General features: G+C 42.9%; 1 protein-coding gene across 1 annotated transcript in view; it reads right to left on the bottom strand.

Moving 5' to 3' along the window:
• Nucleotides 1–4,641: 4,641 nt before the first annotated feature.
• The window catches only part of CFTR (CF transmembrane conductance regulator), a 91,457-nt gene continuing 71,904 nt past the window's right edge, over nucleotides 4,642–24,194 (bottom strand). The window contains exons 22-27 of the mRNA XM_068169824.1: nucleotides 20,566–20,808; nucleotides 17,970–18,125; nucleotides 11,456–11,545; nucleotides 8,219–8,391; nucleotides 7,268–7,373; nucleotides 4,642–5,862 (exon numbers count right to left, since the gene is read on the bottom strand). Of these exons, the coding sequence (XP_068025925.1) occupies nucleotides 5,656–5,862; nucleotides 7,268–7,373; nucleotides 8,219–8,391; nucleotides 11,456–11,545; nucleotides 17,970–18,125; nucleotides 20,566–20,808 (975 nt within the window). The 3' untranslated portion in view covers nucleotides 4,642–5,655. The remainder of the gene's footprint in view (nucleotides 5,863–7,267; nucleotides 7,374–8,218; nucleotides 8,392–11,455; nucleotides 11,546–17,969; nucleotides 18,126–20,565; nucleotides 20,809–24,194) is intronic.

A 24,194-nucleotide genomic window follows, 5' to 3' on the forward strand; every position in this document is an offset into this window, starting at 1 on the left:
CAGTGTGGTAGCTTGAGTGAAAAGCCCATGGATTTTTGTGGTGAGCAGGAACACAAAACAGGAATCATTTTTTCTTTGTAGTGAAGACATGAGCTGCAACATCAGGGTTTGTAATAACAAAGTTTTGTTTTTATAAAAAACTATAAGAAAATAATTCTGCCATCTAAGTTAGGTTTGTTCTACCTTGAAATTACACCTTGGAAATGTCAGACCTCATTTAGATCAAGAGTTAGCAGTGTGTTTCTGTGTGGGAAGATCTTAAGCATAGCGTCCTAAAGCGTGTTTTGAGATGTATTTTAAGACCTGTCTATTGTCTGTGAGAATCAGAGGTCGTCTGTGCTGTACATAGAGTGAAAATCTGATGAAGACCAAGCAACTTTGATCATCTGTTCATGGTTTGAAATTCAGGTCTCTGCTAAATTTAGGCTTGCCTTTCAATGCCCTCGTTATCCTTTCTTTTCAGTGTGCTGTCCTCTCTCCATCTGCATCTTTTACCTGTTTGACTTCCACCTGCTGTCATTTTGTGTGTCTAATTCAGTCCAACACAGTCTGTGATCTTCATGCATCTTTAATCACTCGGTATTTTGCAGATCTCCTCACTGAACTTTACCTTCTGTAGTGACTATTCTCTCGTTAGGCCATATCAGTTCCTGACTTCAAATGGTGAAAACCACATAACTATAAAATAGTTTGCATGTGACCATACTGGCTTCTCCATCAGTTTATTCTTTGGATTGTGCCATTGTCCAGAAGCAAGGCAAGGTTCTGGTCATGTGCTCAAGGCTTCATTGTATCTTCAGATTCTTCCTGTGATGCTACAAACAGCACTTCTCCTACCTGACTTGTAATACCAGCTACTCTTGAATTAGTAATGGGCAAAGCAGCTGTCAAGGCAGAATAAGGTGTCTTTGTGCTGGGCTGTAGCAAAGGCAGACTCAGAAGGCAGAAGTTTGCATGTAGGTTAACTATTGGAAAGGAAGGGCTTTTAATTCCTGCAGAAGAAAGCCTGGACAAGGGGAGATACTTCCTCACCACGGTGGTAAGCCCCAATCTGGTTAGGATAATATTAGCTCAAAAGGGAGCTGAAATGCTTTCCCTTATGTCACACAGTGCAGTGCAGGCTTAGGAGAAAGTAGAGCACGAGTAGCTAGCAAGTCCAGTCAGAGCCTTGTTCCTTCCCCAGCTGCAGGGGCTGCACCTAACTCAGTCTCAGCACAGGCACAGTAGCAGTAACCAGGCCCCTGAACATATCAGAGTGACCAAAATTCATTTTCACAGAGGTGTTTACACATTAAAGCTTTGGTCATCATGAGAGGGAAGCTGTTAAGAAAGAAAACAGGCAAGAAAGCTAGACATCACTTGAAAAAACAGCTGCATTTATAAGGGTTGTGTTTTGAGAATGAAATCAGTCCTGGTGAATACAATTTTAGTAGTAATACTGCTTATCCTAGGAAGGCGAAATTGGGCTTGGAAAATAGGGTTTGTAAAGGAAATGTGTTTGTGCATTGCACCGATTGTTGCTTTTTCTCAGGAGTTTTGGGTGGCAATTGTCCATTCATGAACAATTGCATGTGCAGTTCTAAAGCCATATCTGTTTTTCCTACATGTTAAATTGCAGCCAAGTAATGGTTTTATATATATATATATATATATATATATATACATAAAATATATATAGATTGATCTGCATAAGAAAGAGGAGAAAGTAAATACCTGAATATTTTTAGGTAACTAAAATGCAACAAATTACATTGCTTTGAACTGGCATCTAAGAATGCACATTCAGAATTAACCTGATTGTGAGGAAATGTTTTAAAAGGCACATTTTCCAAGAGCTGCCACTTGGTGCTTGAACAGTGCAGTATTTGAGAAGTGTGGAAGCCATCAGGTGTCCAGCGGCTCCAACACTAACACTGAGGGATGTGGGACTTGTGGAAATGGAGGCTGTGGATGTCAAGAAATGGAAATAGGCATTTAATGAATAAAATACTGAAGGTGGTAAGATGCAGTTAAGGAGGAACTGTGAATCTCAGTTTATGTTTGGAATAGCAGCTTTGTCGGACCTCAGTGAGCTATTGAGCAGTTCTCACTAATGACGTTTATCGAGCTGCTTTGTGTGGTTATTTTGTATGTAAGACTTACAAAGGTAGCAAAACGTGCTCAGTTCCAAGTTTGTTTAAGGCTAACCTTGTTTGTATGTTGCTGTCCTAAAAGCTTCCTAGTGCTGTATTAGCAGCTTGGCCATTCTTCTCCTCTGTACTTGGGGAGAGCTACAGAGCCTCTGCAGAGTAATTTCACGCAGTTCAGCTTCTTTTGGCTTCTTCCTAGCAGGGTGCAAAATTAAATATTCATGTGTGGTATTAGAGTCAGCATGCTCTTCTCTTTGGCTGTGTCTTGTGCACACACACACACGTGCCTCCCCTTTAACAGTTCAAACATGTAAGTGCTTTGGGAAGAGTCCTTTCATTATATAGCTGTTAAGGTTTATCAAATGTACGCAAAGTGAAGCATGTGAAAGGAAAAATTTTCTTAGGAAGGTTGTTTGCTCCTCCACTGTGCTTGGTTCATGGCCTCATTTTTATTTATTTCTTTTTTTTTTTTAACATCTCTTACCTCTTGTGCTCTGTTTTCCACTGTGAACATGTGCAACTTCCCAGCTTAGCTTCAGGCAAACAGTCCTGGGAGCCATTATCCCACAGGCAGCAAGTAAAAGAACATTTGTTCTAGAAGGTCTTCTCAGCCTTTGTGGGGAAGCAAATGCTGTCCTCCTCATTATGGAGGCTGGAACTGCCTTACCTCCTGTTCCAGCCAGAGCTCCACAGTAACTGAAGCAGTATTTTTGAACTGAAAGGAAAGTCATGGTGTTCTCCAGCCTTTTCCACTTGCCCTCAGAGGGCAGACAGACAAATGATTTCTACAGCATCTTGCTCTTTGAGATAGGCAGTATGGTGGTGGTAGCAAGGGGGTGATGGCAGAAGCTGTTTCAGTGAGTGCTATGCTACAGTCAGGTGACTGACTCCTGCGAAATGCTCCTTCTGAGTTTATCAGCAGCTTGCACATCTGTCCCATCTACTCCATGCTCCTGCTCTATTTACCTTTTCCTTTCCTGAACTGTCTCCTTGTTCACTCAGTCCCACTTGCCACTCCTAATTCTAACAATGACACACCCCCCCCCCCCCAAAAAAAAAATTAACTCTACTAATTGTGTCAGCTTTGAAGTGTGCACTGGCTCTGATGACACAGTGGTTCTTTTCTGCTGATCTTTCCATGTCATCTTGTTTATTCAGATAATTACACTTTCCCACATGGTGTGTCTGCTACTCTAGAAGCATCCTGGAAAAAAGTGTTTCTTGGCATTCTTCCTTGGGTTTGGCTGTACTGTATAAGCCCTGGCCTCCTGGCCAGGCTTGACAGCATACACTCTTAAGCACTTCTACAAAGTGCGAGCTGGCTGTGTGAGTAAAGTGATACACACTGTGAGGGGGCAAGGGACTGGAGTTGTTACAAAGGCTGAAGCAAACAGAGCTTCGTGGCAGAAAGGGGATCCACAACTCCCTGTGGGCAAGAGGCATTGCCAGGTGGAGAAAATCAGTCAATACAAGATGTTCGAGCAGGCAGTACAGTGGCAGAAGATAGAAGTAAGGATAAAAGTACAGTATGAGCGACCAGGTGTGGAAAAAAAAATATGACTGAAAGAAAAACAGTATATTTGCAGAGGAAAAATGTAACTGGAGACAGAAATACATAATGTGTGACAGACCTAGAGAAAAGGACGGCAGAGCATGGTGAGCAGCTGCTTGGGAGTGGGCTCTTTGAGTGGGCTGGGGACATTGCTGCTGCTGCTGCTACAAAATGCTTGAAAGAGTTTATTTTCAAGACTCGCATGTGCTGCTCCTTGCAGCTTTAGGGCTCCAGTGGTGTGACAAATACAAAGCTTCCTATTTGTGAAGCATTTAAGCGCTAGCGCTTGCTACCGGCTGCTGCTGGCGGCCTCAAACAGGCTCTTTTTTTGAGCCTTTCCTTTGAAATTACTGCGTTTGCCAAATCACTCCGCCACGGGAATAAAGGAAGCGGGTCGGAACTCGGACGTCCTTGCCTGCAGCAGCGGCTCGGGCTCGTTCCATCCGGAGCAGCCCTGCGGGCAGAGGCAGGCGCCGGGCGCCGCGGCCGCCGGGACGCTTCGGAGCGCCGCAGCGCCACCTAGCGCTTCCCGGCCCAGCCGCCACACGGGCTGAGGCCCGGGGGCGGGCCAGGGACGAGCCCGGGGTGTTACCGACGCCTCTTGTAATAAGTCAGTCGCATGTACGAGTCAGAATGCTGCGCGTGCTTGGATAGGTAGCGAGGTCTAAAGTGGAAATAGCAGAATAGGTCTGCGGTGTCTGCAGTGGTGTGTGCTGTAACTGGTCGTACAAGCTCCTTCGTTTACATTTTGTTTGTTTATTTAAAGAAAAAAAAATAATCTAAAATGCATGTATCACTAGAATACTTTAGTGCACAAAGACAGCATTGGGCAGTACCTGGCCTAACTCTAGGGCTGCCCTTGTTTTCAACAGCTCTATCATAATGTGACATCAAAGACTAGTAGCAATCCCCCAACCTCCCTCCCTCTCTTCCTCCCCCCCCCCCCCCCCCGCCCCCCAATCCAAATATAAAACTTTTTGTACAAATATATTTTTCTTTATGGTACATAATCACTCTCAAAATACATAATCTCCTTAGTAAATGTTTGCAACAATATTAAAATAAATAAAGTATCCTAGAGAAAGTTCTCTTTCATCAGAAAACTACAAACCAGGAGAGTATAAAAATTAATTCCATTATTAAAGTCTAGTTTTGAGAGGTTTGCCTTTGTTTTGCTTTAGACCACAGCAGAAAGCATGTAAAGGTGCCAGACCTATGCAGACTATTAAGAGCTCCGCTGGCAGATGTTCTACCTTTCGCTACGCACTGACGTCAGCTTGCACTCATCCCACTGGGAGTGTGTGCAGGGTCGGGTTGGCAGTCTCCTAAGGTTTAGAAGGAAATATCAATTCTCCCTTAACTGTGGAGAAGTGACAGATGTTGACCGGCTCGCAAGTCAGTATCCTCTCTTCCTTCATTCTCACCTACGCACGTGAAGCTGTGCGCTGTTACGAAAGGGCACTTGGCCTTCTCTGCTAAATGGAAATTACAGTCGCTGCATGTGAAAAAAAAAAAAGAGGAGGAAGTTTTCTGTGTGCCTTGCTGAGATTGTGCCTTAATTTGTTTGCAGGAAGTGAATCCAAGGAATCTTTTTACATTCTGATTTCTCTATTTTCCCACCCAGGCAGGATTATTTTTCTCACATCCTTCCTTGTTGCTGTCTGGTCCTCTCATCCCAGGCAGAACAATTCTGAAATGATTATATTGGGCAAAGCAGGTAACTTCTGCTTGCCATCTCGTTAGTACCAATCACAGCAGCTTTTCAAAGGAAATCTGGTTTCACCATTAAAAGTGGCACAAAAAAAAAAAGAGAATGTACTAACTTGTATGCTATTAACCACGGAAGGGAAGCGACTCCCAAACGCAGTTGCTGCAGCAAACACCTCCCGCAAGGTTTGGTTTGCGCACGGCTCCAGCAGATTCCTGTCACACTGCTAATGATTCACTCCACAAAGAGAGTGCCCACACCGAGTCTCACAGCCTTGTCTCCTGTACTTCTTCCTCTGTCTCCTCCTGCAAGGCAGCGATTTGGGGTCGAGCTTTGCGTTTGCTGGAGTTTCTGTGGTGTACTGGCAGTAGCTTAAGGCGATCGGCGTGGCTGATGGCTTGCCTGAAGGAGCTCTTTTCACTCAGCAGCTTCTGGATGGACTCATACTGCCGCAATTTATTGTCCTCGATTACCTGAAGAAACATTTCACTCTGTTAGATAAGTAATGGTGGTGCCAACAAAATTCAGCTAGCACAACTAACGAAGCAGACATAACAGAGATCTTCTAACAGGACAAGCCCAGCTTGCAGTTTGCAATTTCTAATTACAACCGTAAAAGTAGACATTAACAATTTTAATGCAGCAAATGTGCCCATTGCTTGTTACAAAGTGACATTGGGCTTCCTGGTTTCTTCATGCAACTTGATTTTTACCTCTGAGATTTTTTCTGTTCAGGTAGTTTCCTTAGCACTGCTAAATTGCCAGGTTAAGAAAGTGTTAACTGCAGAAAACAGAGTTGTATGACAAGCAGGGGGAGAAGGATGCCAGCAAGGTGCCAGGCCTTCTTAGCTTTCTTCTTGCCAAACAAGGAAGTGCTGCTGGCCTGTGTTTGAAGGAGGCGACAGGTTTGCCCTGTATGGCTGTGCCAGAGTCTCCTGTCAGGATGGAGGTATGAAAAATTAGGCTCCTCTGCTGGCACTGCAATGCCAGCACACCTCGGGTGAGGGCACCGGTCTGAAGGGAAAAAGCTTTTAGAGATCTGTTGCTGAAATATTGTCTGGAGGATGGGAAGCCTGCTCTGGACGGTGCTCCTGCCAGGGCTCTGCCAGCACAGCCTGCAGGCCGGTGGCAAGGCTGAAGTCCAGAGCATGGATAGGAGCAGCATGTCCAAAAGGATGTGCAAGCTGCCTATGGACAGGCTTGCCTCACCTTCAGGCTGTATTCCTTGTGCTGTGCTAGTACATCCAAGCAAATACACATGGCAAATAATATTTCACCCTGCTAACAAAATAAAGGTCCTGTCTTATGGAAGAGCCAAGAAAACACAGAGGAAGGAACCTCATTTTTAAGAACAATTACATAACTCACCTTTTATTTCCTTGCTAACCATTTTTATATAACAAAGGAAACACCCCAGGACTTCGATACTTGGTTGCTTTGATTAAATGAGAAGTGGCTTAATGAAAGAAATCATTGATTTTTGTCCATCAGCTTTACTCTCAGGAAACCCCTCTGCCACATGGAGCCTCCCATTGCTCAAGAGCAAGTGCAGCTTTTTCTGCATAAGCAATGGTAAAGCTCCATGAGGTGCTGGGATTTTTCTGAAGCTCCTGAGCCAACAGGCAATGTGACCTACACAACTGTCCTTCTGGTTGAAAGAAGGAATCCATAATGTGACCCAGATCATCTGAACACAGGTGTCTATGACAGCTGAGGTTAAAAAGCACACAGGACCCTGATGCTCTTCTATAAGTGACTAGTTTGCTCCAGAGTCCTGAATGACCCACATCAATCCAGCCAGCTTCCTCAGTTCTTCTTGGCGTGTTTTGCACAGTAAAGAAACAGGAATACAGGAGACTAGGAGAAACAAATGCTCACTAAAAATCGCTGGCACTCCAGCATCGCCTCCAGCCTGTGTTCCGAGAGTATCACCGTGCAGTTGGCAAACGCATGCTTCAGGGTCTTCCTGATCACTTGGGACGTTCTGAAAGACAAACAAGCAGTGTTTTGGACTGCAATGTGTATGACTGCACAGCTCATAACTATACTGATGGTATTGAAAAGTCTAACTGCATGCACAGACACCAGCACCCTGCAGTCTCTCAGTATGCCACATTCCTCCTGTGAAAATGCTTATCAGCCACAAAGCTAAGGTTCTGACTAGGCTGCTCTGATCCCTCATGATGAATTGCTAACACACATTACTTAAATCAGGTTTAGTAATGGACCACACAAGTTAGAGTAGAATAGAATAGAATAGAATAGAATAGAATAGAATAGAATAGAATAGAATAGAATAGAATAGAATAGAATAGAATAGAATAGAATAGAATAGACCAGGTTGGAAGAGACCTTCAAGATCATCGCGTTGAACCTATCATCCAACACCACCTAATCAACTAATCCATGGCACCAAGCACCCTGTCAAGTCTACTCCTGAACACCTCCAGTGACGGCGACTCCACCACCTCCCCAGGCAGCCCATTCCAATGGGCAATCACTCTCTCTGTGTAAACTTCCTCCTGACCTCCAGCCTGAACTTCCCCTGGCGCAGCCTGAGACTGTGTCCTCTTGTTCTGGTGCTGGCTGCCTGGGAGAAGAGACCAACCTCTGCCTGTTTACAACCCCCTTTCAGGTAGTTGTAGAGAGCAATAAGGTCCCCCCTGAGTCTCCTCCTCTCCAGGCTAAGCAGCCCCAGCTCCCTCAGTCTCTCCTCATAGGGCTTGTGTTCCAAGCCCCTCACCAACTTCGTAGGACACTTCTGGTGGCGCTGCCTCACTGATTTTTCTCATTTCATATCAGAAGACAGAACAAAGGATCAAAACGTACACAGGGTCCAGGTGAGCACTCGGTTCATCAAGCAGCAAGATTTTAGCTTTGCTGAGAACTGACCGGGCAAGGCATATCAGCTGTTTGTGGCCGTGGCTGAGGACACAGCCTCCATCCACAAGAACAAAATCAAGCTGGCCTGGAAATTGCTCAATTACAGACTTCAGCCCAACCTGCCAGAATAAAAAGAAGGAGAAAATGGTGAGATACAGCTTCTGCTGACTGTAGGTACAGCAACCAGTGCCTTTAGTTTCCTTGCCTTTCATTTCAGACAACAAAGTGAAAACATGCTATTGATTTATATAGAGAAGCTGACAGTTAATGCTTTGTTTGTTTGCCACATACAGTGAGTTTTAGCATTTTGACCAAAACATTTGGAGTTAGGAGGCTAGAGAAAGCAATGTATCTGAAATGTCTTATCCATCAGGGACGTACGTCATTGGAAATGTTAAGGAGTGTGATTCTCGAAAGGACACCAGGCTGCTTGGGTTACTAGGGAGGTAAAAAGAAACAACCCAAATCCCCATGCTATATTACAGCAACAGCAAAAATAACCCAGGTCATCACAGCCATTACCTTTATGGCTCTTAGAGCATTTGCTTGTTTCTTTTGCTGCCCCAAAGGTCTTCTGCACTTTGTGCATACTGAGGGCATCACAGACTTCCCTCTGGCATGGCGAACAAAAATTTTAGAGGGGTGCCCATTCCAAGTGAAGCTGCTTCACTTAGACCACAAACCAGAATCCAGCCCATTAGATGTCTTCTCAGTGTTTCTCCAAGGGCTTTTTTTTTTTGGCTTAGGAGATTTGTACACCTCAAAACAATGCTTTGCAACTCCCATAGGTCCAAACTGTCTGACTTCATATTGGCAAAATCAGCAGCATTTCCAGAGAAACTTTTTTACAATGAGAGAACTAAGAAACACATCTGAGGTGCATTGCTCCGACAGATGTTATGAGAATGATTGGACTAGGGTGTATAGAATGAAGCTGGAGGTGGGGAGATTCAGGCTGGATGTGAGGAGGAGGTTCTTCACCATGAGAGTGGTGAAACCCTGGAATGGGTTGTCCAGGGAGGTGGTTGAGGCCCTGTCCCTGGGGGTGTTTAAGACCAGGCTGGATGAGGCTCTGTCCAGCCTGATCTAGTGTGGGGTGTCCCTGCCCATGGCAGGGGGGTTGGAACTAGATGATCCTTGTGGTCCCTTCCAACCCTGAATGATACCATGATACTATGAACCCAAATGTTCATGAAAAGCTCTCCCTTGGATTTTTAACGTATTATTGATCTACAATTCATTTTCATTCCAGGGTAATAAATAAATGAATCTGCCATTGTGTTTCCATTTTACTTATTAAACTGTGGGGGTTGTCTGTATGTCTGTTGAGTTTCAGAAGGGTTTTTGATTTTATTTATAAGCAAATTGGAGCCACAGCTTTGTTTCTCACTCCTCTTTTGAATGTACATTTTGTCCATTAATGAATTTTTTCAACTAATGGCTGAAAAAAGTGCTTTCTTCTTAAAACTGCAGAAGGTGTCTCTGTATACCGGTGGGGTCCAGGCAGGTGACTTGCAGGAGTAAAGGTGACATGAGGCAACCTGCTGATTCAGGTGCTGATATATGCGGGCAATAAGAAATGATCTCCCTGACATCTGCTATGTGCAGCTGATTATGGGGAGCACAGAAAAGCTGATGCAGATCTCAGCGGCCCCATGGGTCAGGGATAAGCTGACAGCTGACTCTTTTTCTGTGCCATGTTCCCAAAGCTAGACTAGCTCAATGTTGCTAATAAGACAGATTTCATGAGCATGAACTTTGTAAACAACCAAATCACTCTTAAAAGGTAGTACAGCTCTTCTTCTTTTCTATTTGCTCTGCTCTCTGACCTGTGCAACGAAAAATGGTATCACATATCGATTCACCAAACTGCTTAATAATAAACACTTCAAAATAATGTTTTCTCATGCCACTGTAGATGAGGTTTAGGTCTTTAAAATCCCAGGTTTGATTCACACAGTGAAAACAATCCTCAAAAGCAGAAGCTGGGCTTGTCTTCTTTGAGAAAGAGGGTGTTAATTCACATTCCTTTTTGCTGCAGAGAAGCACAGCACTGAGCACCCTAACCATCTGAAAAGCTCCTGTCACATCATTGAGCAAAAAGTGTTGTAGGTTTATTTACAGTTAATTACTCACAGAAAGTGGCTACTTTCTTTTCCAAACACAGAGAATAAAATAGATAAAACCTAAAGACAGCAAAGACAGAGCTAGCCTCCTGAATGGAAAATGCGGACACTTTTTTATGAAGTCCAACACTTGTGTTTTCTGATACTTGAGACTTGCTATGAAAGAAAAATGGCACCAATTAATTATTAAGTATGTATCAATCAGGGCATCGCTACCCTGGAAACAGAAATCTGCTTTCTAGGCTGCAGCTCATTCCCTCCTCCCTCACCTACCTGTTCTCCAGGCATGACATACACCTGTGCAAACTATTAGCACTATTAGAGCCAATAGGTGGCACCTGACAACCATAATGCACGGGGTTGTGTTCAGTAGGGAAAACAGAAATGTAATAATCTGGCCCCTAATCTTGGTGAGGGGGAAAGTGCTAAAACCTCAACATAAAATTAGGAGAAAACCCTCAAGTTCACAAAATACAATACTTCATGAATCACTAAATGTAAAGTGCTTTGGAGAAAGATTTTTCTAAGCTGAATATCAATATGGCCTAGTGCAGTACCACCAGCCTTGTTTCTAGGACAGGCCACCGCAGTTTGTCTGTTTTATTTCTGGTTTCCAGTGCTTGCTAGTAATTTTTACACATTTTGGTAGAAAAACACCTTTTAAGAGATTCCATATATTTGCCAAAGCATGAAAATGAGAAAAGATTACAGGATGTTTTGCTGTCTCAGCTTCCTCCCCCTTTTTTGTTTGTTCTCAGGGTTACCCAGAGGAGCCAAACATAAAACCTCACCTACGCTAAATCGCAGCATGAGGAACCCAGACTGTGATGCATGGAAGCTTATCTTTAAAGAAAAGAGCATTTAAAATCTCTGACAAAGGCATCTTTTTATCAGGTAACAAGGAAGCATGGTTTAGAGCATAGCGTTGTCTCTCCTCAGCACTTTTTTTCCCCCTAAGACTCCATATAAATGTAACATATGACGATCGTTTGACTTGCTTTGCACTCTGCCATAACCACTTTATGAGGGGTGTACAAATAGCACTGAACTGGTTTACCTCCTCTGCAACTTTCCATATTTCTTCATCATTCCACTGCCCGTAAGGATCCAAATTCATCCGAAAAGTCCCAGAAAATATGAACACTTTCTATAAGGAAAAAAAAATAGATACATGGAGACAAGTAGATAGCTTGTGCAAAGCGTAATGGTGTGAATTGTGAAGCCTACAGGCAAAGGATAGCCTCCCACCATTCTCAGGTAGCACCTACTGCAGATCATTCAGAGTTCTGGGAAATATTGTTCCTAAACCAGTTGTTTTTAAAAGTCTTAAATTCATTTTTTTTTGTGATTAATTTTTATTGTTTTTACAAAACCAAACCAAACCAAACCAAAAAAAGTAGAAATGACAGGTCAGGAGCTATTGGGATAAAAGATTCCCATTTTGGAATAAGCCTCTGAAAAACTACTTTTTATCAAGGGAAGCCTATTCAAACCAAACAAAATGGTCATGGTCCCAAAGCATGTTTCTCCACAATTTTATTTTGAGACAAAACAGACTACTTAGGACAGTGTCCTAGGTTGGTTTTCATCAGTGAATTTTCTGTTTCTGATCAACTGTAGCCAAATAGGTATTAGCATCATTCTGTTACCTGACATTTCAGAATGTGCCAGTCCTATCTCAGAAGATCTTTCTTTCACTGTCATGTTACTGAGATGTGATGCAGCACAACCTGATTAGCAACTGTAGCAGCAACTTCTCTGATTTTCCTACAGTTCATGTTCTCTCCCTACTCTGTCCTGCACCTCCCTTCTGGCACACAAGATCACAGAATCAGAATCATAGAATGGTAGGGTTTGGAAGGGACCTCTGGAAAGCATGTAGTCCAACTCCCCTGCCAAAGCAGGATCACCTGGGGCAAGCTGCACAGGAATGCATCCAGGTGGGTTTTAAAAGTCTCCAGAGAAGACGACTCCACAACCTCTCAGCAGCCTGTTGCAGTGCTCCATCATCCTCACAATAAAGAAGTGTCTCCTCATGTGGATCTTTGTCCATTGCCCCTTGTTATATCACTGGGCACCACTGAAAAGAGTTGGACCCTATCCCCTAGCCTCCTAACCTTTAGCTCTTGCTGAACATTGAGAAGATCCCCTCTAAGGCTGCTTTTCTCCAGGTTAGACAGCCCCAAGTTTCTCAGCCTTTCCTCCTCACAGGGATGCTCCAGTCCTCTCAGCAGCTCTGTAGCCTCCGTTGGACTCTTTGCAGTAGTTCCCTGCCTCTCTTGAAATGGGGAGCCCAGATTTGGACACAATACCCCAGATGTGGCCTCACCATGTCAGAGTACAGGGAATGCACATATCCTGGCCTTGACAGCACATGCTTCTTGCACTGAAGTTTACTACTCAGTTCTGCTTTTCTCATCAGTCTAGGCAAACAGATTTAAGTGAGTATCACTTAGATATACATTTTGTAACTCAAAAAGCAGTGACTCAGACAAAATTAAATATTTGTTTAATCTCTTTTTACATGATGAAGCTGTGTCATAGTCTGGTGAAAATGAATTTCATCAAGGGACACTGAGGTTGCACAACATTTCTTATGAGATAAGAAAGCTGCTGCTTTCTATGCTGTGAGGTACACCTGCTGCTTGTAGCAGGGGGAACTTGCTCTCAAAGAATTTAAGTGCCTTCTTGAGACATATTATCATTTGCTTGCTCTTTGCTTATACATACAGAACAAATACCAAGAGGAAATATTTGAGACAATTACTTTCTTTTGTCTTCCTAAAGAAAATATTTATTTAGAGAAAAGTGTGTTGAAATACCAGTGGTTCACAGCCATATAACTTGTTGGAATCTGGTAGTCAGATGCTACTGAAAGCAGTGAAGGACTAGCTGTACCAGCAGAAAAATGCTGAGAGAAATACTTAGCATGTGATTTCCCAGAGTTTGGCCAGTCTGCCACAACATCCTTCTGACCTAACCTGGGAACTTGGCATTCTTTCCTTGGGTTTCAAAGTGATTTATACCCACATTTACATTAATCATTTAATTAGGATTAATTCAAAGTTTAAAAGTGGCAGAGAAAAATAAATTACATTAATTAATTTACTTAACTAAGATATGTAAGCCTTCTACAACAACTTATTTTGTGTAAGAGAGAAGGAAGAACCAGAGAAGAGTAGCAGCTGCACCATGATGCCCTGCAGCCAGCAGGGTACATGGAAGTGTCATGATACCTCCACCATGCACTCAGCAGCACACTAACCCAGCCGCAGCAGGGGCAGCAGCACACACAGCTCAAAGTCATTGAAGCCCTTTTGGTAGGTAGTAGGGGGGAAAGAAGACTCTTTCCTTTATAATCATGATTAATAAGAGTGAATGCTTCAGTGAAGTATAGTGCAGCCCTTTTCCCGTGTCCTGGTTTGGTGGCGTGAGTCGGGCAATGTATTTGCAGTGGGATTAGATGCTTCCAAGCAGTGGGTGCGGTGGAAATAATAATGCTGTGGGAACAGTGTCAGGCATGGGTCTAGTCACACTTCAAGCACCATAGATTTAACTAATGGAATAGATATGTTCATTGATATGTTCATTTCTCAGTGGTGAAGAATAGTTCACTGAACAAACCTGTTTTAAAGAAGATAGAGCTGAATAACATTCCTGCTGAAGCGCAGTGGGCAGCAAAATAAAAGAAACCATTTTCTTCAGCAATGGCTGTTAGTCCTAATTATTGCTTTCAAGAAGCAGGGCTCTAAAAGCAACCTATTCCCAAAAGTACTTTTTCTTCCCCCCCCCCGCCAGGCAAACATTTCAACACCCCCTTCCTCCTAGCTCATTACAGACCACATAGGGTTCACCTGAGTAAATGTCATGTAAGTCACGTGGGCGGTTTAGGATCCACCTGAGAAGAAGCAGAACAAAAAAACAACCCCAAAACAAAAAAAAACAAACAAAACTCCACAAACAAACAAAAAAACCCTCCCACCAAAATTCTTAAAAGCTAGAAGTCTAAAGTGAAAAAAATCACAAATGAATCCCATGGATTCACATTTTGTTTGTAAATATGGAAGAAGTAGTAATAAAGAGAGCAATGGAAGAGGGAATGGAGGGCAGTTTCCTTCTGGGTCACTTGTTCAAACTCACCCAGGATGATAACAGGTGTGACCATACAATAAATAGTTTCTCAGACCTGACCCCAGGACCTGACCCCAGGAAAAACACTCAAAAATATAGATACAGTGATGTTTATGTCCTGATCACCCCAAATATTGTAAATCAGTACTTTCATTAATCTTCCTCAGCCATGTGAGCCTCTGCGTGTTGGTTATGATATGGGACGCATCCAGCTTGTGGCAATAATCTTTCTAAGTGATTTGAGTGTTATATGGAGAACCAAGACTGTGGAGTACAGTGTACAGAAGAATAAAGGATCAGCTGGCAAAGTCTACTAAGGAGTGAAAGCATCCTGGCAAGACAACTCATGTGGAGATCCTCAATCAGATCCATGGACCTCTTTCATCCTGCTGGTCACACTTTTTTTGATACAGCCCAGGACACACTTGGCTTCTGGGCTGCAAACACATGTTGCTGGCTCATGTTGAGTTTTTCATCAACTGACACCCCCATAGTCAGTGTCCTTGAAAATGCTCTCAAGCCACTCCTCACCCAGCCTATGTGTGTGCTTGGGATTGCCCCAACCCAGGTGTAGGACCTTGCACTTGGGCTTGGAACTTCATGAGGTTGGCTTGGGCCCACCTCTCAAGCCTGTCCTTTCTTCATTTCTTAAGTAAAATAAAGGAGCAAAAGTGGGTTTTTTTGGTCAGCTGGCAGTCCCACAAACTGTAGTAATCTTTTCTCTATGTTAGGCTTGATTTTACATGTAGAAAACTATGACATGTGCCAGGATGCAGTGGAATAGCACTCAAGGAGACACTGGAAGTCATCCCCTTCCTTTAAGCTAGCAGCATCTTATCAGTCACAGGTTCCTCCTCATTTATTTTAATGAAAAATTTGGTGCAGGTCTCCCATCCTCCATTCAACCCCAAATTTCTGAAGGCATTTCCTCAGTTTGACTCCATTAAATGTTTCAGGATGCAAACTGCATGAGGACCTGTAGGCAAAGGAGATTCAGTGCATTGAAATCAGATGCAGCTGAATATCCTCACCTTGGAAATGTGGTGGAGAAACTCCAGAAGATATGACAGGCCTTGGTTATACTTCAAACAGCACGGTATGCTGGAGTAATTGCTTTGCATGAGAATTGCAAACATCCTGTAAGAGCAGTGCTGTGGTCAGGCTGTGTGCTTTAGCAGCACAGGCCCCAGAGCAGCTACAGGAAGGAAATTCATTTTGGGTGCTGCAGGAAATAAGTTTTATGTGATTTACCCCTTCACATCACTGCAATGCAGTGCCAGCTGGATTTGAGATAGTGAAAGAAACAGGGTTTTACCTTTGCTCTGGCTCAGGATGATCCCTGACCACATCACCCTGACCACATCACCCTGACCACCTTGTAGGCCATTCCAGCATTGCCTGCCTGGAGCAAACATAGGATGCTGCGTGTGCTATGCAAGTGCACATCAATGAGGTTCCCACAGAGGAAAACTACTTTTCTTCTCAGTTGGGAAAGTTTTAAGGAAGAAGCATGGCTCTTGTAACGCTCCATTCCCCTTTTGTTAGCAAAGGCTCCCCTGTTTTCCTGGAGACAGCAAATATCCAGGTGTTGCTGCGGGCCAGCCTTCCAGGAAAGGACAGGCAACTCCTTTTTATTTTTTTTTTTCCTTTCTTTCATTCTGAAGCCATAGATGAATGGCAAAGAACAAAAGGCTCCCTTTGTTCTGCCAGGAAAGGCAGGGTGGTATATACAATTTCTCATCTCTGCTGGGAAAGTGCTGGTGAAAACTTCGTTTTGTTCTGAATGTGGGAACTTCTCGTGCATACTGTGCGATTCTTCAGCCAGGCTTTGAGACAGGAGCTGGGAGCTGAAGCACACAAACAAGCTGGCAACTCCCATGACCTTCCAGAGAATGGAGGGCTAGGATTTTTTGGTATTGATCCACATATCAGAAACTTCCAACTAAATGTGTAATAATTTTAACAATGAACTAACAATGCACCTCACCATCAGAAGAACAAGTTACACGGCTCATGTAATACATGTCTCTTGCATTTTGTTGATGGCAGCAGAATGGTATTTTCTATACCATTAGTAATCCATAGTGAGTACTCAGCTATGAGAATTATTAATCATGTTTTTCATTGGGACAACAAGGCTACTTGTTACCAAGCATTTGGGTTTCACCTCAGTCCATGCATTCCCAAGGATGGCTGGAGATGGAAAGCAGAAACCCTGCTGGGCACCCACATCCCAGAGTGAGAAAGGGCTGAGAGCAAAAAGATGACTATGGGAGAAGCAGAGAAGCTTTCAAAGAAGAGAAGGCCAGTATGTGTTACTCCTTATGAGTTTTGTTGGAAAGGTCTGACAGCTTTCAACAACAAAAATACAAAGCATGGCATTAAAATTATGATGAGGCCTTGAGCAATCAACTGTAGCTGAGAGGTGTCCCTGATCATGGCAGGGAGGTTGGAGTAGATGATCTCTCAGGTTCCTTCCAACCTAAGCTGTTCTATGATTGGATTCTATGATTCTGTCAGTTTTCATTCCTACATTTTTTAGTGTTACTGCATGCAGCCAATAATGTTATGTTTTGAGACAGATAATACAGAGCTGTAACAAATACAGGACACTGGTCCAGTGGTAGAGATATTATCAAGGGACTCAGAACACCTAGGTTTAATTGTTTGCTCCTGATCAGACTATGTTCCTTACTTCAATTATTTGAGAGTATTAGGGTGCCTAAACCCATGTGAGGAGCTGCTTCCTTTTTCATCTCTGAGATGATATTACTTCCCATATGCTAGTGCTGTGCTGCAAGGTTAAATATCACTAAGTTCTCCCTTATACAAGCACCATGACACAGTAATGAGAGGTGACAGTGAGTCCAAATTTGGGATCAGTAAAATAGGAGTAAAGCAGTAATTTTGCTACTGGCCTGCCAGGCAAAACAGGCAATGTATAATAACCACATGTTAGCCATAATATGTGATGTAGGGCTTTAGAAAACATTAGCTGAGAACACCACTGATTGCATTTTTCTCTGCAGGTCGCGCTATCTTATTTTGAACTGACACACAAACTGTTTCAGAGGTGCAGGGATAAGCAGGCTGTGAGTACTTCTGTTTGAATATGCTGCACCTTACCACTTCTAGACTTTTTTGTGAGTGGATAAGAGACCCTCAAAGAGTAGTTTGCTGCAACTCATTCCATCCATCCACCCATCCATCCATCCACCCATCCATCCATCCATCCATCCATCCATTCATCCATCCATCCACCCATCCATCCATCCATCCATCCATCCATCCCACTCCCCTTTTCACAAAATCTTTGTGTTGTTTCTTTTTTCCTGTTTCTAGGCATGAAACAACTGCCTTCCATCTTGAAGGTAACCATGTGCATATGGATATAGAACCCACAAAAATGAAGGCACACAAATACACCATAATCTCATTACCTGAGGAATCACTCCAAATGCCTTTCTCCATTGCTGCAAGCTGACTGTGTCCCAGGAGATTCCATCAATCTGGATGTCCCCTTCTGTATTCAGCAGTCTTAAAAATGCAAAAAGTAAAGTGCTTTTTCCTGAGCCAGTTCTTCCTAGAAGGCCCACCTGCAATGAAAATCATAAAACCAAATGTTTAATACTGTTCACATATCACTAGATGATCTTTTGAGGTCCCTTCCAACCCCTAATATTCTGTGGTTATGTGATTCTTTGATTAACCACAGACTAAGGCAGAAAGATTTGGAGACCTTGGGTATGGAGATGATACCATACTGAGAGATGCAGTTGACTCCTGTGGGACAAGAGACCTTGAAGGGGGATCTAGACAGATTTGAGCATTGGGTAGCAATTAATGGGATGAAATGTAACAAGGTGAAATGCCATGCCATGTCTTTGCATGGAGTAACACTGGGCACAAGTGTAAACTGGGAGAGGAGTGACTGGAGAACAGTCCTTCAGAAAGAGATCTGGGAATGCTGGTTGACAGCAGACTCAATGAGAGTCAGCAGTGCCCTGGTAGCCAAGAGGGCAAAGAGCATCCTGGGGGCATCAACCACAGGATCACCAGCCAGTCAAGACAGGTGATTATTGCGCAGCATTCAGCATTGGTGCAGCCTCATCTTGAGCATTGTGTGCATGTCTGGGACCTAACGTTTAAGAAGGATGTGAAGGTCCTTGATTGTATCCAGAGGAAGGGAACAAAGTTGGAGAGAGGACTGGGAGAAGTGCCCTGTGAGCAGCAGCTAAGGACCTGAGGCTTGCCTAGTTTGGAGAAAAGGAGGCTGAAGTGTCCAATTGCTCTCTACAGCTTCCTGAGGAAAGGAAGTGGAAAGGTAGGTGCCAATCTCTTCTCCCTGGTATCCAGTGATAGGACATGTGGGAATGTCTTAAAATTGCACCAGGAGAGGTTTACACTGGAATTTCTTTACTGAGAGGCAGGCTAAACACTGGAACAGGCTTCCTAGAGAGGTAGTTGATGTCCCATAGCTGTCAGTTCTTAAGAGGCATTTGCACAATGACCTTAGCATGCTTTAACTTTGGTCAGTCCTGAATTGTCTGGCAATTGGACTAGATGATTGCTACAGATTTCTTCCTACTGAAGTATTCTAGTCTAGTCTAGTCTAATCTATTCCTTCATCCAAGGAGAGCTTTCCTGCTTGTTTTACAGATTTGCCTGTGGGGTTGAGACAAAACCTCTCCAGGTGAAGAAACATGCTTCAATTCTGGAAATACTACTGAGTCTATGGCTTATCACTGAAATTGGATCAAGTTCCTAAATCATAATGGTGTTGAGACAGATCTTCTCCAGTTTAAGAAGCATGCTCCAATTCTGGAAATGCTATCTCTGAGTCTATGGCTTATCAATGAAATTGGATCAAGTTCCTAAACCATAATCATTGAAAATAGAATCTTTGTTTTAATTGCTTTGTCCTCTCTCTGTACAGTGCAAAAGTGCCTTTCGTTTTTGATACTCCATTGATTCAAGGGATTTTTCAGGAAGTAAATTCACCAAAAATAAGTGGCACCTGCACCCCCATGCTGCAGGAATCACAAGTGCCTCTATTCCAAAGGCAGAGCAGTTTCAAGGCAGTGCTACAGGCAGTTAGATCCCCAGTTTCAATATCTGGACGCTCTCAGACTTAGTAGATTAAATACTCGTTTAATGTAAACCGAGATGGATTTACCACACCTGTCAGAGATGGTGCTATCCAATCTAGGAGTGAAGAGCTACCTTGGGACAAGGCCAGGAAGCTGTCACTGAACATGTTTTCTCATCTACATAGGAGAGTTAAAAATCTCCTTTTCATCTCTATGGCTCCAGCACAGGAAATTGTGTGATCCTTTCTCACTTTAAGTTCAGCATGAACTTAAAGAAAGTGTTAAACCTCTACCTAATGGCTGTCCTGAAACTAAAGCTCTTTCTTGAACAGAAGCCCAAACATATATGAAGATTAATTAAAGGTTTGTGGCATAAAGCCCTCATCGAACGGATGAGATGGCACCTCCACACTCTGGCTGCTGGAGCCAGCGGAGCGTTACCCTTGGCACAGTGGCTGGTATTCTTTCATGTCCTGCTCCACCTGGGTCAGGCTGCCCCCAGCACCTGCAGTTACCAGCAAGCTTCCCTCTCCCCAGGAGAAGGTGGTAGATGGCTTCAGGCACAGGAATACAACTTGGAGACCAACTGCATACATATTTTATCAGTATATTCTAATCCTCATAGCAAGCAAACATCCCCACTGTATTTCACCGAGGTATAAATAGCCTCAAGATAACTGAAGATAACTGAGGCATATTTTCCTTGCCTTCCCCCCCACACCCCCCTTTGTAGCAAATAATCCTAGAGACCAGCTCTTTTTAAGAAGAGATATAAGACATTTCTGTCCTTCATTTGCTTTGCACGATCACTTTGTTTTGCAACAATTTAATTTACAAAATATTAGTGAGCTCAACCTGCTCTGCAGTCAGCAAACAGGTTTATAGTGATACTTTTGTAGTTAAGATTGATGGAAGTCAGATCAAACACAACAAAACAGTGCCTCACCCTCTGCCCTGAACTTATTGTAAAGGACATGTTTTCTAACACAGCAGCTCCTCCTTCGCTGTATTTGGCTGTAAGATCCTTCACAATCATTTGGCCCCCATACGGCCAGTTCTTCTCTTCCTTCACATGCCTGTTTTCAATTACTAGGGCACCTGAGAGCTGGTTATTCTTCTGTGGCTTCATGTTTTTCATCTCTTCTGTTGGCATGTCAATGAATTTAAATATTCGTCCGACAGACCGCATCTACAAATTAAAACAAACAGTATTCTAGCTGTAATTGTTACTTAGCTATCAAAACAAATTAAGTCAAATGATTCCTAGTTCCTAGCCTTGAGCACTGAATGCCTTTTCTGTGCCAGCTATACCATTTGCAAAGATAGGATACTTCATGTATAGGGCTTTAGGTTCTATTGCTCTTGTACTGTTGACGTTGGCCCAACATGTGATTCCTGCTTGCTTCCTTTTTAAGTGTACAATAGCTCTTTCTACCTTTAACAGTGTATTTTGAAAACTACAGATGACCTGTAATTATGAAAACAAAGCATGATCATGAAAGCAACCTTGGAGTCTTTGACTCCTTCCTTCTGTAGGGGGTTGCCCAACCCCAAACCTGAAATTCCTTGAATAGTGATTGATCTCTGAAGATAAGCAGACTGTGTAGAATTTGAAGGATGTAAAGCAGTAGCACTAAGTGAAAAGGAGCAATCCCAGATATTAACATCTGAAGTATTCATGAGAAATTACCTATAGTTTTTACCAAAAAAACCAAAATAATAGGAAATTCCAAGATAATTAATCCTACATCTGTAATTATATGATAATCAAGTTCTGTAGTTCATGAATTTCAGACAGAAGTTGCTCCTAGCAACCTTGGTGAATTTTCAAAGGATCTTGGGACTATAAAGATCCTCTTGATTTCATTTTATTGTTTTTAATGGGTTAAGGGTCAATTTGTAGATACTTAATTCATCTCCACTGAAACTGCACTGCTCCTGGGGTCAGAAAACATATTTTTAGTTCTACAGACCAGTTTGTTCTTGCAAATTTATTAGTTTTACATGCTAAATAGTTCTTTGTTCTCCAGGACTAAAGAAAATCCGGGTTTAAGCCTCTTTCTTAACATATGTTCTTCTTCTTCAAGCATCCCAGTTCAAAGTAATCTTTCCTGTCTGATCAGAATACATGAAGCATTTTGGATGATGCTTCACAAGAACACTGGACAAAGGCATTGATACTCCCCTATATGTATTAGGAATATTTCAGTGAACACATTCTAGGGTCATATGCTCTTCACAGTCATGTCTTGTAGTCACCCTCTGGCTGAGCAGTGGTCAGGCCAGCTTTCCTCTGTTAGCCATTTCTAACCAAGGAGATCCTTACTTACAACAGAGTTTATTTTTAGCAGTCCCTAAATTCAAGCCTTTGAACTTTGGTTACTGAAATCTGTTTTTTATCTGCCATTTGAGGTCACCTAATACCTTTCCACTCCCAGCATCCTTCGTGCTAACATTGCCTTTCAGCTTTGTGCCTTTGGCTGGTTTCTTCAATGCAATCTTTTTCTTTGTTGAGAGTATTTAAAAAAGATTAAAATGAGCTCTGTCACAAATCTAATCTTTGTTGAATAGCCTCCCTACAGCTTAATACTTACTTCTTAATGCCATTTCCTTTCTATCCAACTCATTAACTAGTTTACAGTTCTTGTAATAATCCTAATCTCCTTAATTTCTGAAACACAGCTACAGCTGGTGCTTTTCTGAAAAGAAATGAGATCCTACTGCACTACTTTTGATGGAAAGTAAATCATGTATCACAGTTATCAGGTTAGTCTGATGTAACCTGAATGTCAGCAAACCTGAGTGAATTCACTCTAAGTACTGCATCTTTAATCACTTCTTCAAAATAGCTTCTGAAGACTGCTGCCATCGAGCTAACTAACTGATGGTGGTATCCATGACTTCCCATTTCTCCTTCTTAACCCAAAGTGTCAGCTGTTAATCTATCATGTGCCACTACTGCAGTCTTTGAAGTGGCTGTTACTAGATCTCCAGTTTCTCAGCCAGTTCTTCCTGAACCCTTGGATGAGATGTCTTGTTCCACCTGGTCTGCATGCATGTTTTGTGTTTAACTGCTATGTCCAACTGCAGAACCCAATCACACTGAGTTGAGACTCTAGATTTAGATGGACTCACTCATGGGTGGTGGATGTGTTCCTCCATAGGTACAGGAAATTTAGGGCAAGCAGGATTCAGGTGCTCAGGCACTTCAGCTACATGCTCATAGCTAGGCTGGTTTTTACATGCAATTTCCATCTCAGATATTGTAAATCACATTTCTACTTTCTGCTCCAATTTCTGCTCCCCAGGATGCCATTTTACTCCTCCACTGCCCTTTTACTGAAAATTGAGATCAAAGATTTATCCAGAATTTGGGTCATTTGCAAGTCTAAATCAAACGTTGTCAAGTCTCTCTTCTCTATCTACTGTTTGACCTCCAACACATATCTTGCTTTCATTAACTAATCCATTCTGTAGAGGCTGTAATTTGCAATACACATTCAGGGAATGCTGTTCATGCTGGTAGTCCTGAGGGCTTTAAAAGTTCCTGTTGTTTTCCTCTTCTATTCAGAAAAACACATTTCAGCTCCTCACTTGAATAAGACATGACTTTGCATCCAGGTTCCTAAGTGCTGGAGTCCAACTAGCTTCATTAACTATCTGAAGGGGGCCTACAGGAAGGCTGGGGAAGGACTTCTCAGGATCTCAGGTAGTGACAGGACTAGGGGGAATGGAATGAAGCTGGAGGTGGGGAGATTCAGGCTAGATGTGAGGAGGAGGTTCTTCACCATGAGAGTGGTGAAACCCTGGAATGTGTTGTCCAGGGAGGTGGTCGAGGCCCCGTCCCTGGAGGTGTTTAAGAGCAGGCTGGATGAGGTTCTGTCCAGCCTGATCTAGTGTGGGGTGTCCCTGCCCATGGCAGGGGGGTTGGAACTAGATGATCCGTGTGGTCCCTTTCAACTCTGAATGAAACTATGAAACTAGGTTCCTCAGTTTAACAAAGTTGTACTTCTAAACAACAAGGGTAAACCATAAGATAATGTAGATTCTTATTGCCAGAAATTATTTAGAAAAATTAACTAATAAAAAGATAGATACCTGCATAGCTGCTGCATCCAGGAATATTATTAGCAGTTGTTCTCTAATCTGTATTCCCAGTAATGTAGCTCTCCTTACTAGCGTTGTGGAAAACTCTTTGTACATCTTTGACCTTGTTTAACTGTTTCTGTATTCCTTCTGCAAAGTGATTCTGCCTGATGTATCACTGTTCCTTCCTGCTTTTTGACCCCAGCTGAAATAGTGTTAGGTGGATTTTCCGTGTGGAAACAAATCTGAGGAATCGTAGCTTACATCTCAGCATCGTAAAACACCGTTGTGACAGAAATTTTGCAAAGCATGCTAGCATCCAAGCCTGTCAATTACAATTTCCATCTCAACCACTGTGCAAGATGGAAAGGCATCATCATGTTATGAATGTCATCTCATTTCGGTGAGGAAGACCTTGGATCAGCCCGTCCGTTTTCTTCCTATCTGACTGTCAGTAGTAAATCCCACAGTGGGCACCATGCATTTGTT

Source organism: Melanerpes formicivorus, unplaced genomic scaffold (assembly GCF_026170545.1).
Source record: "Melanerpes formicivorus ecotype bairdi unplaced genomic scaffold, bMelFor1.0.p_v2 SCAF_3, whole genome shotgun sequence".
Taxonomy (NCBI): Eukaryota; Metazoa; Chordata; class Aves; order Piciformes; family Picidae; genus Melanerpes; species Melanerpes formicivorus.